Here is a 17527-nt window from a genome sequence, read left to right on the forward strand (position 1 = left end):
ATACCTCTAGATCTCACAAAAGATTCACACACATAACATAAAGAGCATCAGTAGCAACTCTAAAAACATGGCTAGGGTTTTCTCTTTTATACCTAGGGCAAAACATAAAACCTTACACGTAAAACAGGCTTGGCTGAGTTGAAAAATTCTACAAAAAACCAATCTGCACGACTTTTGATCGATCGAGTCTAACTCTCGATCGATCGAGCCAGGCAGAATTGCACAGTAAATCCTACAGCAACTCGATTCCAACTTTACATAAAAGACACATACTTTGAGCACGTCTATACAAGACTAAAATGTTTTAATCATGGTTTGCCAACATTACAAATTAGAGTTCTAATACATTTAAACCTAAAGGTCTTAGAACTCAAAAGCTTCAATATCTTTACATAAACCAACAGGTAACTTAAACACACTCATAGAATAGGTGGGAATAGATCGAACCACTGCTTTTATCATGACTTCCTTACTAGCCTAAGACAGAAGCTTTTCTTGCCACCCTAGCATTTTTGCCCAAATCCTCTTCTTAATTTGAGTAAAGCAAGTTTTTTTCTCTCTACCAACAAAAGAAGGCAGCCCCAAATACTTCTCAAAATGTTGGATAACTGAAACATTTAGAGACAAATTTATATCCTCCCTGGTTTGGGCATCAGTATTTTTGCTAAAAAAAAAGAGTAGTTTTATGCCTATTTATCATTTGTCTCGAGACCTCTTCATAAAATCCTAGTAATTCTTTGATCTTCTCACACTCAAACAGTGATGCTTTACAAAACAGTAAACAATCGTCTGCAAAAAAGAGATGGGTGAAAAGCCATGGATATCCCCTCTCAAAGCCGCCCCTTCTAGTAAAGCATTAAAACCTTCAGCACAGAAGAGAAATAAATAAGGCGATAGAGGATCCCCTTATCTCAAACCCCTAGAAGGCCTAAACAATCCCTTTGGCTCACCATTAACCAGTATGGAATAGGACACTGTCGTAACACACTCCATCAACAAAGCCACCTATTCTTCATGAAATCCCAATTTCAAAAGGATCTGTTCAAGAAAAGACCACTCCACTCTATCATAGGCTTTGCTCATATCCAACTTAAAAGCCATAAAACCCTGCTTGCCTATTCTTCATATGGTGTAGAGATTCAAAAGCAATTAAAATATTATCCATGATAAGCCTATTAGCAATGAAGGCACTTTGAGTTTCAGATATAATAGAGTTAAGTAAAGGTTTGAGACGGTTTGCAATAACCTTACTAACAATCTTATATATCATGTTACAAAGACTAATAGGTCTATAATCAAACACCCTTTCTGGATTTTCATCTCGCAACCCCTTTATGAAATTTCTTCTCTTACTTTGAGTCGACACAGCATGGAAAAATTTAGAATTTTTATCTCCACTTTGTAACCACTGAACTCGAGACCTCTGCTGCCACATTTTTTCCTCCTGTTCACAAAGTTTATTAAGCTCCTTTGTCAAAAGGTTTACCTCCTCAACATCCCCTGATTAGGTCGAATCCACTTCTGCCTTAAATAATTGCTCCTTAAGTTTTTTAAATTTTTTCAACACACTGCCAAAGTGATCCCGGTTCCATGCAATTAACATCTTCTTGCAAGTTTTCAATTTTTTCGTTACCATATGCATTGGAGTACCATCATAATTTACAACCCAAGCTCTAGAAATAACTCCATTACATTCTGGATTAGTTAACCACATGGCCTCAAACCAAAAAGGCTTACGTCTCCGTCGTTGGTGCTCCTCATTTGAGTCAAGGGATAGAAGAATCGAGCAATGGTCAGAAGTAAAACAATGCAAATGTTTAATCCTTCCATTAGGAAACTAAGCAAGCCATTTATAGTTAGCTACTCCACGATCCAATCTCTCCCATATCAACTCACCTCGACAATGTCCATGCCATGTAAAATTCGGACCCGAGTAGCACAAGTCCACAAAACCACGATGATCAAGAGCATCCCTAAAGTCCTGCATGAGATTATGAGCTCGCGACGCACCCCCTTTTAATCTTCCACGTGCAGAAGCTCATTAAAATCCCCAAAACAACACCAAGGGAGCTTCGGCTTTGAACTCAACATCTATAACATATTCCGACCTTCATTACGAATATTCGTATCCGGCTCACCATAAAAACCTGTCAGTCTCCATGCATCCTCCATTCCACCATTAATAATAGAATCTATATGATAGCTAGAGAAACTATCAGCCCAGACAACACAACTATTTTTTCACTGATCCACTGTCATAGTCCTCTAATCCAGCTACCCTGACCACTGATTTTCGAGCCAAGTTCGGTGTCGTAGCCCTCATCCATGACTTATATTGCTGCCCAGCCTCCTTCAAAGCATGCTTACCTTTCTCCCAAATGGGATAGTCCCTATCCATGTGCATAAGTTTTTTGCACCAGTGACATATGTTAGGTAGTCGCTTATACTTGAAACTCACCCAACTTTCTTGTCCACTCCTAAAAGTAATCCTTCTCCCTTAACACAGTGGTTTTGTCACATCGAATTCAACCCGTAAGTGAATGAAATTGCTACCTTCATACACCTCTTCCCCAGGGGTACACTTAATCACCATACCAACCTCAGAGATAATACTTTTCGCAATGCTTGGTGATACCCTAATATGCAAGTTGTGTATTTGAACCCACATACTGGTAGCCTCAAACAGAATTTTGTTTAGATCAAAGTGTTTCTGTACTCTTTTCAAAGCCACAAAATGTTTATCAAAAGACCACAGCTCCCCTTTAAGAATCTGCTCCACATCCCCTTCATCCCAAATGATAAACAAGACTATATGATTGCCCATGTCCCTGACTTCAAAACCTTTTCTTGTTCGCCATAATGACTTTAGAGTTTTTGCAATCACCTCTATGCTCAGTACCCAACCTGTGTAGAATCTTACAGCCAAGAAAATCTCACGTTCATCTTCACTGTCCTCCATAACAAACCTCCTTCCTTCTGATTCTGACAAAGAGAACTTCTCCCACAAGCTAGACAGAGCCTCCATCGTACATACCAACGTTGAACGACCTGTGGAAAACAACCACTAACTGCCTCACTACAAAGAGTAGGCACAGATTTCTCCTAGTGGCTAGGGTTACACAAGGTGCCGCCCTAGGTTAGAGAAACTTATGAAATTATTCTTCTTTGTTTTCTACTTTTCATTATTGTGCAACATTCCCCATATCAAATGTTATTTCTTTTTTCTCGTGAAAACATTTATCGTAACACATGTTATAGATATGTTTAAAATTCTTCTAGTTTTAGTTGTAACAATGTACATTTGAATTTCTTTTTTCTCGTTTTATTTATTTTTATATACACCTTTTTAAATTTTAAAGTTTCAATATTTTTTCTATAAACAATTTATTTTTACCTAACTTATTTTTTAAGACAGGGAATTTAAGTGTCCATGTTGTTTTGCACAAAAAGCTTCATTTTTTTTCCTCTTTCACTAGTCTTTGTACCCAGTGGTGGCGCCACGTTCAGTCCAGGGTGTTCCCAGGAACACCCCGACCTGAAAAAAAAAAAAATATATATATATATATAATAATTTTCATTTTTTTTATTTGTTTACCCTTTCAAAAAAAAATTAGGAACACCCTCAAGCAAAATTAGGAACACTCTCAAATAAAAAATAAAATTATTTTTTCTACTTTCAAGCAAAAAAAAAAAAAGCCCAAAAAATTTTTTGATCTAAAATCTGAAAAAAATAAATAAATTGTAACTGAGCAAGCCCACAAAAAAGCCCAACATCAATCCTAAACAACATATGGTAAAGCAAACCTAATCTAAAGAAGAAAAAAAAAAAAAAAAAAAAACCCCAACAGATGGTAAACAAGTAAAGCAAAGCCACAAATTCTCAAAAAAAAAAAACCAAAACCTAATATACGCGTCCGCCGATTCATCAAATGGTAAAGCTAAAGAAAAAATTGAAATCTCAAATCATAACCTAACCAAAAGAGAAAAACCTCACCAGTCAACAGAGCAACGCTGCAACACAATAGCCAACATAGCACAACTTGAGCTCCAGTCCAGAGCACATCGCATTGGGCATCGGAGATCTGTCCCACCGGATTGGAGATCGGTACGCTCGGCTTGGCCTCGATTCCTTCTGTTGGGGTTTATGCCCTAAAATCCAATTTAATGGCATGTGATAAATAATTAAATTGTTTAATTATATGAGACTATTTATAAATGAACTAATGGAACATTATCTTAGTCCATGAGATGTATAGTATGTGATTTATGTGAAAAGTCACGGAAAATATAAATCACAAGTTCTTTGTAAACTCAGAATTTTAGTTCATAGTCAGTGATGAAATTGGGCATTTCATCTGCGAATACTATAACATACCAACTAAGATGATTTGTCTTGATCATGGAAGTGGAGACTTCTAGTTGGTATGTTGATATGTTGTAAGAGTTAAGACATATTGAATTAGATTTATTATTCTCCTAACGACTATCAAATGAATAATAAATTCATGACTTAGATTTACATGAACTCATAATCCTAAGAGAATAATTGACTTGATCATAAGGTGTAGGTTACTTTGATATATCAAGAGTGAAATCTATAAGATACGATCAAAACCTCAGTATGTTGGGCAGCCACATTTAGTGTTGATGGAACATATATTCTCAAGATGAAATTCATAGTTTCTTAACAAAGATACAGAATATTCCCTTGAGATAAGTTTAATGGGTTTGGTTACTCAAAGAGTTGGACCCAACCACTTTAGTAAGGAGTTACTAAAGTATATATTTATGGAATTGGATTTCATAAATATATAATGAATAACTTAAAGAATTAAACGAGGTACTCAAGGATTAAGATATAGTAATCTTCAAAGTGGCAATCTACTTTCATGACTTTGTATTACTACGAATATTTTATTAAGGGGTTGCATATACAATAAAGTCTTGGGATATAATTTATAGATAAGGCCTAGAGTGTAACTACATAAAGTCTTGGGATATAATTAAATATAGTTAATGGTAACTTTGAACTTGTCAAGAGTTGACAGAAAAGCCCAAGACCCATTGGAACTAGTGTCTTATTGGTCCCTTTTGGTCCCACTCCAAGCCACACACAAGAGCCCAATTAGAATGTCCCAAAAGGCTAGCCCAATTAGATAATCAGTTATAAATAAGGAGAGAAACTTACAGAATTTCATTAAGGTTTTCATAAGTCTCTTTTCATAAGGGTTTTCATTAAGAAAATACAAGGAATGAAATGATTTGTATGTGAGTGTCACTCTCCTATCCTCTCCTTGGAAACTGATTAAGAGTCCACACTTTTTGGGCATTAAGTGGAATTGGAATGAAGATTAAAAGTGTTCTCAAGCGTTTCTGATCTTCGATTTTGAATTTCACCACACCAAGGTATGCTTTCTTGTTCTTAAATTTTGAAACTTACATAGTACATGTTATCAATTGCGAGTAAAGTAGATCCGTTAATTTTCCGCTGCACATGTTTTGTATGAGATACAAAAACGTATTTTCCATGTGTTTTTCCAACACCTTCTTCGCCTCGATGTGCTACCCGACGACGCTGCCCCTCAGGCCTCCTTTCTCCCTCAAGGTATTTCATCTTTCCACTTCTCTCTCTTTTTCTCTCTTACATGATTGAGTTAATGGGTTTGGGGGTTTGCTCACTTTGCTTTTGCTGTGGAGTCTTTGAGACTCTCTGTCTATGTCTCTCTCTCTTTATTTGAAGACTGAAAAATGAAAATGAATTAATGAAGTGCGACTCTCTCTCTCTCTTTATATGATTCTCTCTCTTTCTCTTTTATGTAATTTGTTAGCTTTACTTTAGTCTTTATAACTTTATTAATATTTGTACCTGCTGTTTTTGCTTTATCCGTTGGTGTTGGTGTTGGTGAGTTATTGAGTTTGTCTTTAAGTGTATTGTGATTTGTGAATTCATCTGGATTGGATCTTATGATTGGGGCCATGGGGCTTATTTGTTGTGTGGGGGGTGGATGGGGGCATGGGGCCAAGTGAGATATTTGAATTGGGGGAAGTAAAGGCATCTAGAGCAGAGGTAGTAAATTACCAATAAAAGACAAAATTAAATTATGTTAGGACATAGTCACTAGGCAGGTAGTGGATTGGCCATGGATAATGCACATAGGGTGTGTGCTAATAGTTAGTAAAAAATAATAATGAAGCAACTAATAAACAATAATTAATAATTTCATTAACCAATACATTATAAAAGACAAACAAATTAAATTATATTAGGCTAAACAACAATTAATAATTTTATAATTAATGAAACAATATATAACAAATTATAGTTTATAAAAGAAAAAAAATTAATGAAACAACTAAACAACAATAATTAATAATTTTATTAATATTTTAAATGAGCTTATAGTGTATTGTTTATTCTTCTGTTAGAATTATGGACAAATATTTGATAAGAAAACCATGTACCCAAGAATTCGTATTGACTTTCACTTAGAAAATCTTCCTTTAGATGGGCTACGAGAAAATATATCATCTTATCATCCTAATAATCATGATGAAATAAGAAGATATTATTTACAAAAAGGCCATTTTCAACCTGTTTTCCAAAACAATGATTACCCTCTAACAAATTTTTTTGGAAAGCCCCGTTGATTTAGATTTTAATGATATGTAAATAGAAAGTGGTTGGAATATAGTATAGACAAGGATGCGGTATTTTGTTTATATTGCTACCTATTTGGGCAAGATTTTGGTAAGCAAGGAGGAGATGAGACTGTTGTAATAAATGGATTCAACTTTGGAATCAGAAAGAGAAGTTAAATTCCCATGTTGGAGGAGTTAATAGTGTAATGCCCCTATCAGTCAAGAAAAAGAAAAAGAAAAAAGAAGTTAAGGTCAGATTTTAAGCCCCTCCCACGTGCCCCCCACCTAACCCCACTACCCATCATTCTCCACCACTCATTTTTTCTCTCATTTCTTCTCTCTTTTGGCCGGCTCTCACCTTTCTTTCTCTCTTTCATTTTTCTTTCTTTTCTCTTCACTTAAACACACTCATTTCTCAACTCACCCGCTGGCCTCCTCTCCAAAACACACCATCTCACCATCATTTTTCCGGCAAGATCACCAGAAAAATTCTTAGGAACCCATTAACATCTTCATCAATTTATTTGAGGTAAAAATTTCTAATCTTTTGGTGGATTTTACACTTTTGCTTGAGGATATTTTTATCTAAGCTTTGATAATGATACCCATGTGATTTATGTGCATTGGAAGTGATATTAATGTGTTTTTATGTATGGGTTTTGTATTGGTGGAATTTTTGATGAGTGGGTATATATATATTTTGTGCTAAAATGGCTATTCAAGGTTTATGTATGGTGGAAAAATTTAGGGGTTTCAAGATATAATGTATGATGGTTGGTAAATTTAATTCTGCCATTGACATTGGGTTTATTTGGAGTTAGTGAAATTCTAAATTTCTTGTCTTGGAGGATATGTTGATTTTTTGCTTTCATGGGTCTCTTAATGATGTAATGTAAATCTTATGAAAACTAGTCATAATGTTGGAGATATTATGAAATGGGTTAACTTTATAAATTGGAGTTGATACCTTGTGAATAAATTTGTTGAGAAACTTTGGGAATGGTATATATTATTATTGATGAGGTTACATAGTAGGCTTGCCTAATTAAGTGTTTATTTGGCAAATCCTAAATTTTGGTTAAATACAATTTTAAGTTTTAGACTTATTGTGATAGGTTTACTTGATATTGTTTAGGTTCTAGCTAATCTCCTTGGAGCTTGGAGAGTCAGGCTTTTGTGGTTGCGAGGTAAGTAGCTTCTTAATGGGATATTTTTGGAAAATTATCATATTTCACAAACGATGTTTTTGGGTCAAACACATTTTGAAAAATTATATATGGATATATGTTTTCTTAATATTGTCGTGTTGTGACCGTATTACGTATTATTATATACAAAAATGCATCATATTTGGTATTGCATTTAGGGAAATGCATGAATTGTTGATAAGGAAAAATGAGCATCTTTTATTTAATCTTTGATAAGGAAATTATGGATTATGTGGTATAATAGAAAATTCAAAGATGCTTATCTTGTCTTAGTACTTGAGAAATTGATAGAAAATCTTTTTGGCAAGAATGAAGCGGAAAACCTTACAAACTTTGTGGAAGTAGATTATTTAAGGTTTTTCTAAAACTACTTGGATATAAACTATGTGTTTCAAAGTAATGTAACTTGTGAGAATCATGTAGTTTTAACACCATGCCATGTGTGATTTTCCAGTGATCACCCGCTTTGGTTTTCGTAGTCTTTGTGACAACGGAATCAAATCTAAGTCAGTACCCTTTCATTTTGGATGATGCGTTCTTCCTTGCTGTCTATGGAGGGAAGAAGTTCTTTGATTGTGTGTGGGTGAGGCTGCTGTCCATGGGGCCAAAATACCACATGCAAAAGAGGTCCTATTTGACGCGCTCTTTCTGCTGCCCATGGGGGGGAGAGAAAAACCTTGAGGGTATGGGTGAGGTTGCTGTCCATGGGGCCAAGAGTCTACATACCAGAGAGGACAATATCATGCTAGTTGTGAATGGGTGGATCCCCTGACCGATCTATGTGGTAGTGTGGTATATTATTGGGATAATTTGTCTTATGTTAGATATTATGGCTTTGGAATTTATATTGTTAGTGCTCACAAATTATAGTATATTGTTTCAAGGTAGTTACTTAGAGAAATTTGGTATTTCATTATTTAATCATTCTTGTCATATTATTATTATTGAAAATGAAACTTGCATTTCCCCCACCCCCATTAATTAAGCTACTTACTGGGCCCTGTCTCATCCCATTATTTTTATAAGCTTTTCAGAGTAGGCAACAATATTTTGAGACAGCTTTTGGTGGCTAATAGTAGTTAGACTAACTACTGATGGAGGCCGAACTTTTGTAATGGAGTTATGTGATAATGTATATTTTAGAATAGGCTTGACTCATTCTTTTCTATATTATAGTGGTTGTGACTATATTTCCCACTGATGGGACAAGCTGTTGATATGTAATTATTACTCAGACCTCTATTCTTTTGTGGCCAATGGTCTTTGTAATTAATGCTTAGAGCTCTGACCTACTTTGAGAGTATATTCAATGGAATTATTAAGATAATTCTTGATATTGATATTTGATAGGATTTATGTGGATTGAATTGTCAAAAAGTAAAAATTTACCGGTACTTGAGATGTCTTTCTCACGCTTTGAACCCTTTGGGGTTTGGGCTGTGACAAATAGTGTTGCAAAAAGCTCCGAAAAATTGCAAGCTTACCCACCATGAAATCCAAAAAGACATTGTGAATGCAATTGCACGTGAAACATTCAAAGCCATCATCAAGGATCTTGACAATGGGTTCTTTTCAATATTAGTTGATGAGTCACGTGATATCTCAGTGAAAGAGCAAATGGCCCTCGTTCTTCGTTATGTGAACAAAAAAGCTCCGAAAAATTGCAAGCTTACCCACCATGAAATCCAAAAAGATATTGTGAATGTAATTGCACGTGAAACATCCAAAGCCATCATCAATGATCTTGACAATGGGTTCTTTTCAATATTAGTTGATGAGTCACGTGATATCTCAGTGAAAGAGCAAATGGCCCTCGTTCTTTGTTATGTGAACAAAAAAGGAATTATTATAGAGTCATTCCTTGGTATTGTACATGTAGCATGTACCACTGATTTGTCACTCAATTATGCTATTGAATGTTTACTTTGTAAACATAATTTGAGTTTATTGAAACTAACTGGGCAAGGTTATGACGGGGTTAGTAATATGCAAGGTGATATCAATGGTCTCAAAACTTTAATTTTGAAAGAGAATAAGTCAGCATTTTATGTCCATTGTTTTGTTCATCAACTTCAATTGACACTTGATGCCGTTGCTAAAAATCACATTAACATTGCTGAATTTTTTTATGTGGTTAGTAATTTAGTAACTGCTGTTGGAGGCTCTTGTAAGAGACGAGATGCTCTTCGAGATGCACAATTTGCCAAAATTAAAAAAGAATTAAAGAATGATGTACGTAGAAGTGGGCAAGGTTTGAATCAAGAGACAAATCTTAAACGTCCTAATGATACACATTGGAGATCATATTATGAGACTATTCTCAACTTGATTTTGATGTTCTCTGCTGTTGTTGATGTACTTGAGATTATTGAAGAAGATGGTCTCTACGACCAAAAAGTTGAAGCTTGATCTATTAAGAGATCAATTCTATCTTTTGAATTTGTCTTTGCTCTACATTTGATGAAAAACATTTTGGAGATCACAAATGAGTTGTCAAAAGCATTGCAAAAAAAAAATCAAGATATGGTAGATGCTATGGATCTTGTTAAAGTGTATAAGCAACGATTATTAGTGATGAGAGATGATGAATGGATATCTTTATTGACTGAAGTGTCTTCATTTTGTACCACACATGATATTCCTTTCTTGAACATGAATGAAATATTTGTAGTTAGTGGGACGCCGTGATGCAACTCCCAACAAAATACAAATTTACATCGTTATTGTGTTGAGCTATTCTACACAGTCATAGATATGCAACTTCAAGAGCTTAACAACTGTTTTTCAAAGGCGAATACCAATTTGCTACTTTGTATGGCTTGCTTGAATCCAAGTAATTCATTTGTGGCTTTTGATAATGAAAAGATGATACGTCTAGTAAAGTTCTATCCATCTGATTTTCTTAGGACAGATATCTTGGCACTTGACTCTCAACTTGAGAATTACATTTTTGATATGTGCAGCAATGACATTTTTGAAAAGTTAGTGAACATAGGGAAGCATGAGACTTATCTATTAGTCTATTTGCTTGTGAAGTTAACTTTGACTCTTCTTGTCGCTGTTGCAATAGTAGAAAGAAGTTTTTTAGCAATTAGATATATAAAGAATGAATTGCATAATCGAATGGGAGATCAGTGGATGAATGATTACTTGGTTGAGTATATTGAAAGAGATGTAGCTTGTAGTATTGATTATGAGACTGTCATGCAACGATTTCAAAATATGAAAACTCGTAGAAGGCAATTGTAAACTTTATGTATTTGCGTATTTTTTTTATTGTTGTTGTTGTCAATATATGAATTTCTCTTTTTATTAGATTGTATAATTTATGCTTCTTAAGGAACACCCTGAGAAAAATTCCTGGAGCCACCACTGTTTGTACCTTCATTTATCTTTCAAAATATTACATACTGATTTGCATGGCATGTACAATGGGGAAGGACAATGTAGATGGACACTGGTGGTTGCAACTTGGTAATACGTATCTAATCGGATATTGGCCATCCTCCCTATTCTCGGTCCTCTCTAATAGCGCTTCAATGGTTATGGATGAGAGGTGATAAACAGAAACATTGGTGGGCAGCGCACCACGACACAAATGGGCAGTGGCCATGTCGCTGAAGAAGGGCTCAGCAGGGCTAGTTTCTTCCAAAATCTCGAAGTTATGGATGCTGAACAAATTCTCAAGGGACCCGGGGACAATCAAGGAATCATTACGTATCCCAATTGCTAAAATCTCTTAAAAGGGGATGACTTCTTTTATTATGGGGGTCCTAGCAGAAGCCTCAACTGTCCATGATCATTTAAATTATTGTTTAAAATTAAGGAGGAAGAGAGAAAAACAAGAAGAGGAGAATTATTTCTTCTTCTCTTCATGTCACACTAAATGTGCCTACAAGCCATATGTGATTTGAAACTATCTGATTCATTAATGAGAATTAATAGTTATTCTATGGGGTAGTAAAATTTTAAAATTATGTAATTTAATATAGTGGAAGTTAAGATTGCATGGTATAATATATATACACATGCTTTTCTCCATTCCAAGCCAAGAAATATCATCCCCTTCTCTATTCATATATCTTCGTTGGTGTGCTTTGAGAGTGTGCCTCTCTTCCGATATTTGTGGTGTATCAGTGTTTGAGAATGTGATTATGTAGAGGGCCACCAACTTCAAAAACATGGTATCAGAGCTAGTAAATTCTTGGTGAGAATGACTTTTTCCAACTAGAAGGTATCATTTTAATTTTCATGAGTTACCAATTTTTTTTTTAATAATTAAAATATCTGAATGAAGGTGTTACTTGAATCCCAACATGTATGGTAGTTAGTGGTAACATGCCAAAAGAATGTTAAAGGACTTGAGAATGTCCAAAGAAGTTTGGGATAAACCTACTTATGTAGTCTATTTGTCCAATTACTATCTTACATAATGATTATATGAGGAAGAACCCACATAGCAAGCTTATAGCTAAAGAAGAAAAATATCTTTTTTTCCCAATATTTATTGAAGATGAGTAGATGAATGAAGTTCTAGAAGAGCTTCCACTCCACTTTCGTCACTAGCATCTCTTATTTATGAAAGTTCATCCTCAGGAGTCTAAATTTCTAGTTTTCAAGGATATCTATGAGTCAATGGAGAATGTAGATGATCTCTCTCTCTCTCTCTCTCTCTATATATATATATATATATATATAAAATAAGTTGTGCAAGATTTAAAATGGATAAGTGCTAAAAAAAAACTATAAAAGGTTACTTGATGATGTTTATTTGAACCTTCAGTTTGTTCTTTCTGCTTTCAAAATTCACTATTGTAATAAATTATGTTGGAATTTTCATGTGTGAGTAGTGTCGTTAGTTGGATAAAGAGTACTCTATTGGTGATAGCTGTTGAAACCATATTCTTTTTTACCTCGATTAGCATGTCAAAATATCAATTCTAGCATTAAAAAGAATTCTTTTAAAACGTAAAACAGTGAATTATTACATGGAAAAAGATTTTTCTATTCCAATCGAGCCATGGATTAATCATTATAATGATTCAAGAGTTCAAAATCCCAAACTTGCCATTTTTTGCTAAGTTTGACCAATGTTGACTAAATCTAATGGGATTAGTCAAAAAGTTGACCTTTTGTTCCGACCATACAATTGACATAAATTTGTTACCATCTTAAAGATCATGAAATTACCTTCAAAACGATAGTTCACGGGCGATAATTGGAGTTAAAATGGATAAAATATCAAGAATACACCAAAACTCTAATTAAAAGTATTATTTTTCACGTAACCGGATTGTACGATCCAAATCAATTAACCGGAACCTCTCACAAATATAGTTTTCAACCCTAACAACCATTCTATGAAAAGAAAAAAAAACAAATAAAAAAGAAGAAGCAAGAAACCATTTGAACCATTGTCAAACCATCCGGGTTTGAAAACAATGGACAGTTCTCTCGGAGGGACGGTTTGTTAGCCGTTTATAAAAACAAAAAGATATTTACAAGCTCAACAACTTATCACCATTTTTGAAGCTTCAACCCTATCAACTGTTGAGATGAATGCTTTTGCAATATTTTTAGACAAAAAAGAATAGAAGAAGAAAGGAACTAAGTGATGATGCAATGCTTGGGGCAAGAATTTTTGGAAAAAAAGAAAGAAAATTTTGATTATTTTTGTGAGTGGGACAAAGAAGGGAAAGGAAGAGATTTGTGAAGAAGAGAGAGAGAGAGAGAGAGAGAGAGAGAAGAGAGAACAACTGATTATTTGAACATGAAGCTGTGTAGGCTTTGGAAAAGTAAAAAGATTTAAATGTGTGGATGAGAGAAATTCAAGATAAAATCAAATAATAAATAGAAAAAGAGATAAAAATGAGAGAATTAAAACAATGGTGGAGCTCGAGATAAAATCAATCAATCAAACGGTGGAGAAGGAAAAAAATAGAAGGAAAAAGAAAAAGAAATAGGTAGAAACGGATTGGAGTTGGGAAATTTGAAAAGTATAAATAATTTAAAACTTCTTTTTTACCAACTACTTCCGCCACCCACAAATCACTTCAGCTTCAATGGTTCTCACTTATTGATTTTTTTTTAATAATAAAATGGCTTGAGTGAGTCATATTGGATATGTAAGAACTTATAGCTTGCATTTGTAAAAATTCATGATAGCATATATGATTTTGTTTCTCTCAAATATGATACCTCATGGCGATTGACCACCATGGACAGTGACGTTGCGCGCCCCTTACCCTTGGAGGGGGAGGCTTGCGTTGGACTCAAGTGCTGTGAAGAGGATAAAAGGGGAAACCTCTGTTGTGTCATTGAGTTGAGTCATTTTTAATTGATTATTACCAAAGGTTGTGAAGTTGCCACCAATCATTGGGTTTTTCTAGGTGTGATTGGTCACTTGAATCTATTTGATTTTATTACCAATCCTAAGCTTAAAAAAAATGTCATTTCTTTACTAATCTAAATGGATGGTAAAAATCTGGATTCTTGAGTTTGGATGTTTGATTATGTTTGTGTGAATGGTGTTAGGAACCCCCACAATGCTTGTTGTGAGACAGTCCTTTGTTTCGGTAAGAATCTTATTTTTCGATCATTGGCAATTAAAAACAAGCTATTGACATTAACTTTCAAAACTTTAAAAGAATTATGCTCTGAGGTTTGATTTGGAAAAGGGTTGTGACCTTTATCAATGTTTTACTAGCACATTTAGAATTATTGCCAAACTTCCACGATGAAAATCCAACGGCATTTTCCATTATTTTTGTGTTGAAAATTATGTAGCATTTTAGGTCAAGTACATCATAGCGCACAAAACACTATTCTCACCAAGCTTTCGGGGTGAGAATATGGCAAGAAAATTCCACATTTTAATGGTGAAAATCCGATAGAGTTTCACATTTGGTGCAGAATGGTGCACAATTAGTGTTTCATTCCTATGTATACAACATGCATTAGTGTGCTTGAATTGGGGAAGCTGAGGGTCACGAAAGTATAAATACATGATGTGTGTCACATATACTGGGAAACCAATGTCACTAGCTAACACTAATAGGGGCAATCACACACACGATAGATCATGCAACAAATGAAGCATGAATATGCATCTACAGCACAAGCCTTGAATGCATACCCACACCCCAAGGTTAAAAGCATCCATGATAAGGAAAGGGTTGACTTCCTAATTATGTATGTCCATCATTCGAAGTGCATGACTACGTTTTCAACAACATACATACATTTATATATATATATATATATATATATATATATATATATATATATACATATATTGATATTGTATAGTTCGTAACTCATGTACTGGCCCAAGGCCAAGGCCCACGTAAGTCAAGCACACCTATGTTGTACCGAACAAGTGATGAAAGGCCTGAGCATAGCATAGTCCAAACTAACCACCAGAAGATATTGCTGAGATCAAGACATTATGCCTTAAGGATATCCACCTTCTGAACATGAATTTGGAGGTTGGCACAAGTTTCTATAGAGTCACTTTAGAAGTGTGCAGCGGGTCCCATTTGATTAGGAATATAGGTCAGGATGGGGCCCACCTGTTTAGGAAAAACCACCCTTCATGATGGCAGACCCACTAAGGGAAGGATATAAAAAAAAGGAAGAGATGGTGTGAGTAGGGGGTTGGAACCAATCTGGGGAGAGGGAGAGTGATACACGAGAGAAAGAGAGGAAGAAATTATTAAAATGGTGGAAGCTTGGTTCATAGTCCAAGCCTCCACGGGAAACGTACACAAAGGGGGTAAAATTCAAAATTGGGCCTCAAGCCCCTTCACTTGGGTTGTGAGGTTAGCTTGAAAAGAATTTTCCCATAGTAGGGAACTCTATACCCACTCAAAATAAATAAATTGGGAGCCTAACCTCAAAGGTCATTGGGTCCTTTGGGCCGAGGCACCACACACACACACACACACACAGCATCCACAATGCAAACACATAGAGTGAAAAGGAAAAGCAGACATATCCACACCCAAAGGGTGTGGCCTAAGCAAGGGAAAACAAAAGGAACCCTAATCTAGGAAATCTATAGACATGGTTCTAAATGGAAAGCCTAGGAAAGAAGGGACCTCTCTGAGGGCCTAAATCCCGTAATCTACTAATCACTGCCCATTTGCTTGGTTTCAAAAGTTTCTTTCGTGCTCCATGTGTACATGTAACAAATAAACAAATCACAAAGCTAGCAAACAAGCAAAAGAAAGGAGCATACAAGTAAATAAACATACAAAGGGGGCAAACAAACGTGCTATCAAACGTAAAGAACATATGAACAAACACAAAGCGAAGAAAACATGTTGTCAAACAAGCAAGCACATAGAAAAGGTGTTCTTAGACGATAAAGCATGTTCTCAAACTAGCAAGGACATAAAAAAGCATGTTGGAATATGGATGACAATTGTGCCATCAAGCAAAGATCCTAAATGGGACTTGGGATTTCATACAGAATGATGGGTGTGAACCCACATGAAAACAATGGTAGGAATGATGCCTGATGACAAGAACAAACAAGCAAAGACACAAGCATGAACATGTTAACAAATATGCAAAGATGCAACTAAAGCGAGGAGGTCACACAAGATGGCACAAAGCTTGGAAGACTGAAAGGCATAAAGGGAAAGGAAAAATATGATACCACATATACGAGTGATAGGCCAAAAACGTATTGACCCTTGGTGATGAATTAAGTTGATTAATTAGCCAAGTTATTAATTAATCAAATTAACATGCAAAGTGTGGTAGCACAAAAAAATCACCAATTAAACTAAGTATGCAGCAGAAAATAAATGACACGGTGATTTGTTTACGAATGGGGAAAACCTACACGGCAAAAACCCTATTGGGTGATTTTAAGGTCACCACTCCCGAAATTCCACTATTATCACAATAAGCGGTTACAAGTAAAGGAATTCCAAGTACCTTACCAACCTACAGTTGAACCCTTACCTCAATACCCAATTGGACTTGTTCTGTAGTGACAATTTCTCATTTTGATGCACGGCTCTCAAGTACGTGACTAACCAATTGCACGGATCCCAGTACGTGACTTCAATCACCAACTAGAGAAGATTGTTGGCTGCAAAGTTCTTCAATTCATCCACACGATGAAGATCAAGAAGATGCTTGGTTACAAAACCCTATGGTGCAAAGACACAGCAACTTCTTCACAAAAGAGATGAACTAGTGCAAGAACTTCATCTCAAGTCACAATTTGCATGAACAAGGATTTTTCAATGCTTGTGAAACTTGCATCCTTTTGACGGCCCTTAAAATAATCTTTTTATATGTCTAAGGTTAGGAGAAAAGAAGGCCCAAAGACATATCCACGGATTGGAATCAAAACAGAACTTAGAATTTGTTTTTCTAAAACCTCGACAGATAGAGGTATCAAGATGCTATCAAGCAGCTATCGAGCCACAGGCTGGAATAGCTCTTTAAACCTCGACACATGCTAGCTGTCGAGCTTTAATGAACTTGCACTTTTCAGCTTGTTTCTTAGACAGACTTGATGACTTCAACACTTGATCTTGAAACACAGTTTCTTGAAGTATAAAACTCATCCTAATTCTACCCAATTACAAGTAAAGTGCGTTTTGTCAAAGGATTAGCCAATTACATAAATGAATGACATATATTCTAAACAAGTGAAACAC

General features: G+C 35.3%; 1 protein-coding gene and 1 long non-coding RNA gene across 2 annotated transcripts; both read left to right on the top strand.

Annotated features, from left to right (window-relative positions):
- The first annotated feature begins 7001 nt into the window (after positions 1 to 7001).
- Positions 7002 to 9174, top strand: LOC142618024 (uncharacterized). The gene is made up of 3 exons (XR_012841138.1): positions 7002 to 7168; positions 7775 to 7826; positions 8302 to 9174. It is a non-coding gene; the product is annotated as an uncharacterized LOC142618024 (long non-coding RNA).
- A 290-nt stretch (positions 9175 to 9464) lies between these two features.
- LOC142616902 (uncharacterized) lies at positions 9465 to 10256 on the top strand. The gene is made up of 2 exons (XM_075789656.1): positions 9465 to 9840; positions 9994 to 10256. The coding sequence occupies exons 1-2, from the start codon at positions 9465 to 9467 to the stop codon at positions 10254 to 10256; spliced, it is 639 nt and encodes a 212-aa protein (XP_075645771.1).
- Positions 10257 to 17527: the final 7271 nt, after the last annotated feature.

The sequence above is a fragment of the Castanea sativa genome, chromosome 11 (genome assembly GCF_040712315.1).
Source record: "Castanea sativa cultivar Marrone di Chiusa Pesio chromosome 11, ASM4071231v1".
NCBI lineage: Eukaryota > Viridiplantae > Streptophyta > Magnoliopsida > Fagales > Fagaceae > Castanea > Castanea sativa.

Bases quoted from the DNA above. Each gene is read 5' to 3' on its own strand.
- LOC142616902 (XM_075789656.1), top strand. From the start codon at position 9,465: ATGGCCCTCGTTCTTCGTTATGTGAACAAAAAAGCTCCGAAAAATTGC. The intron at 9,841-9,993 runs GTGATATCAATG...TTAGTAATTTAG, and splicing joins CGGGGTTAGTAATATGCAAG to TAACTGCTGTTGGAGGCTCT.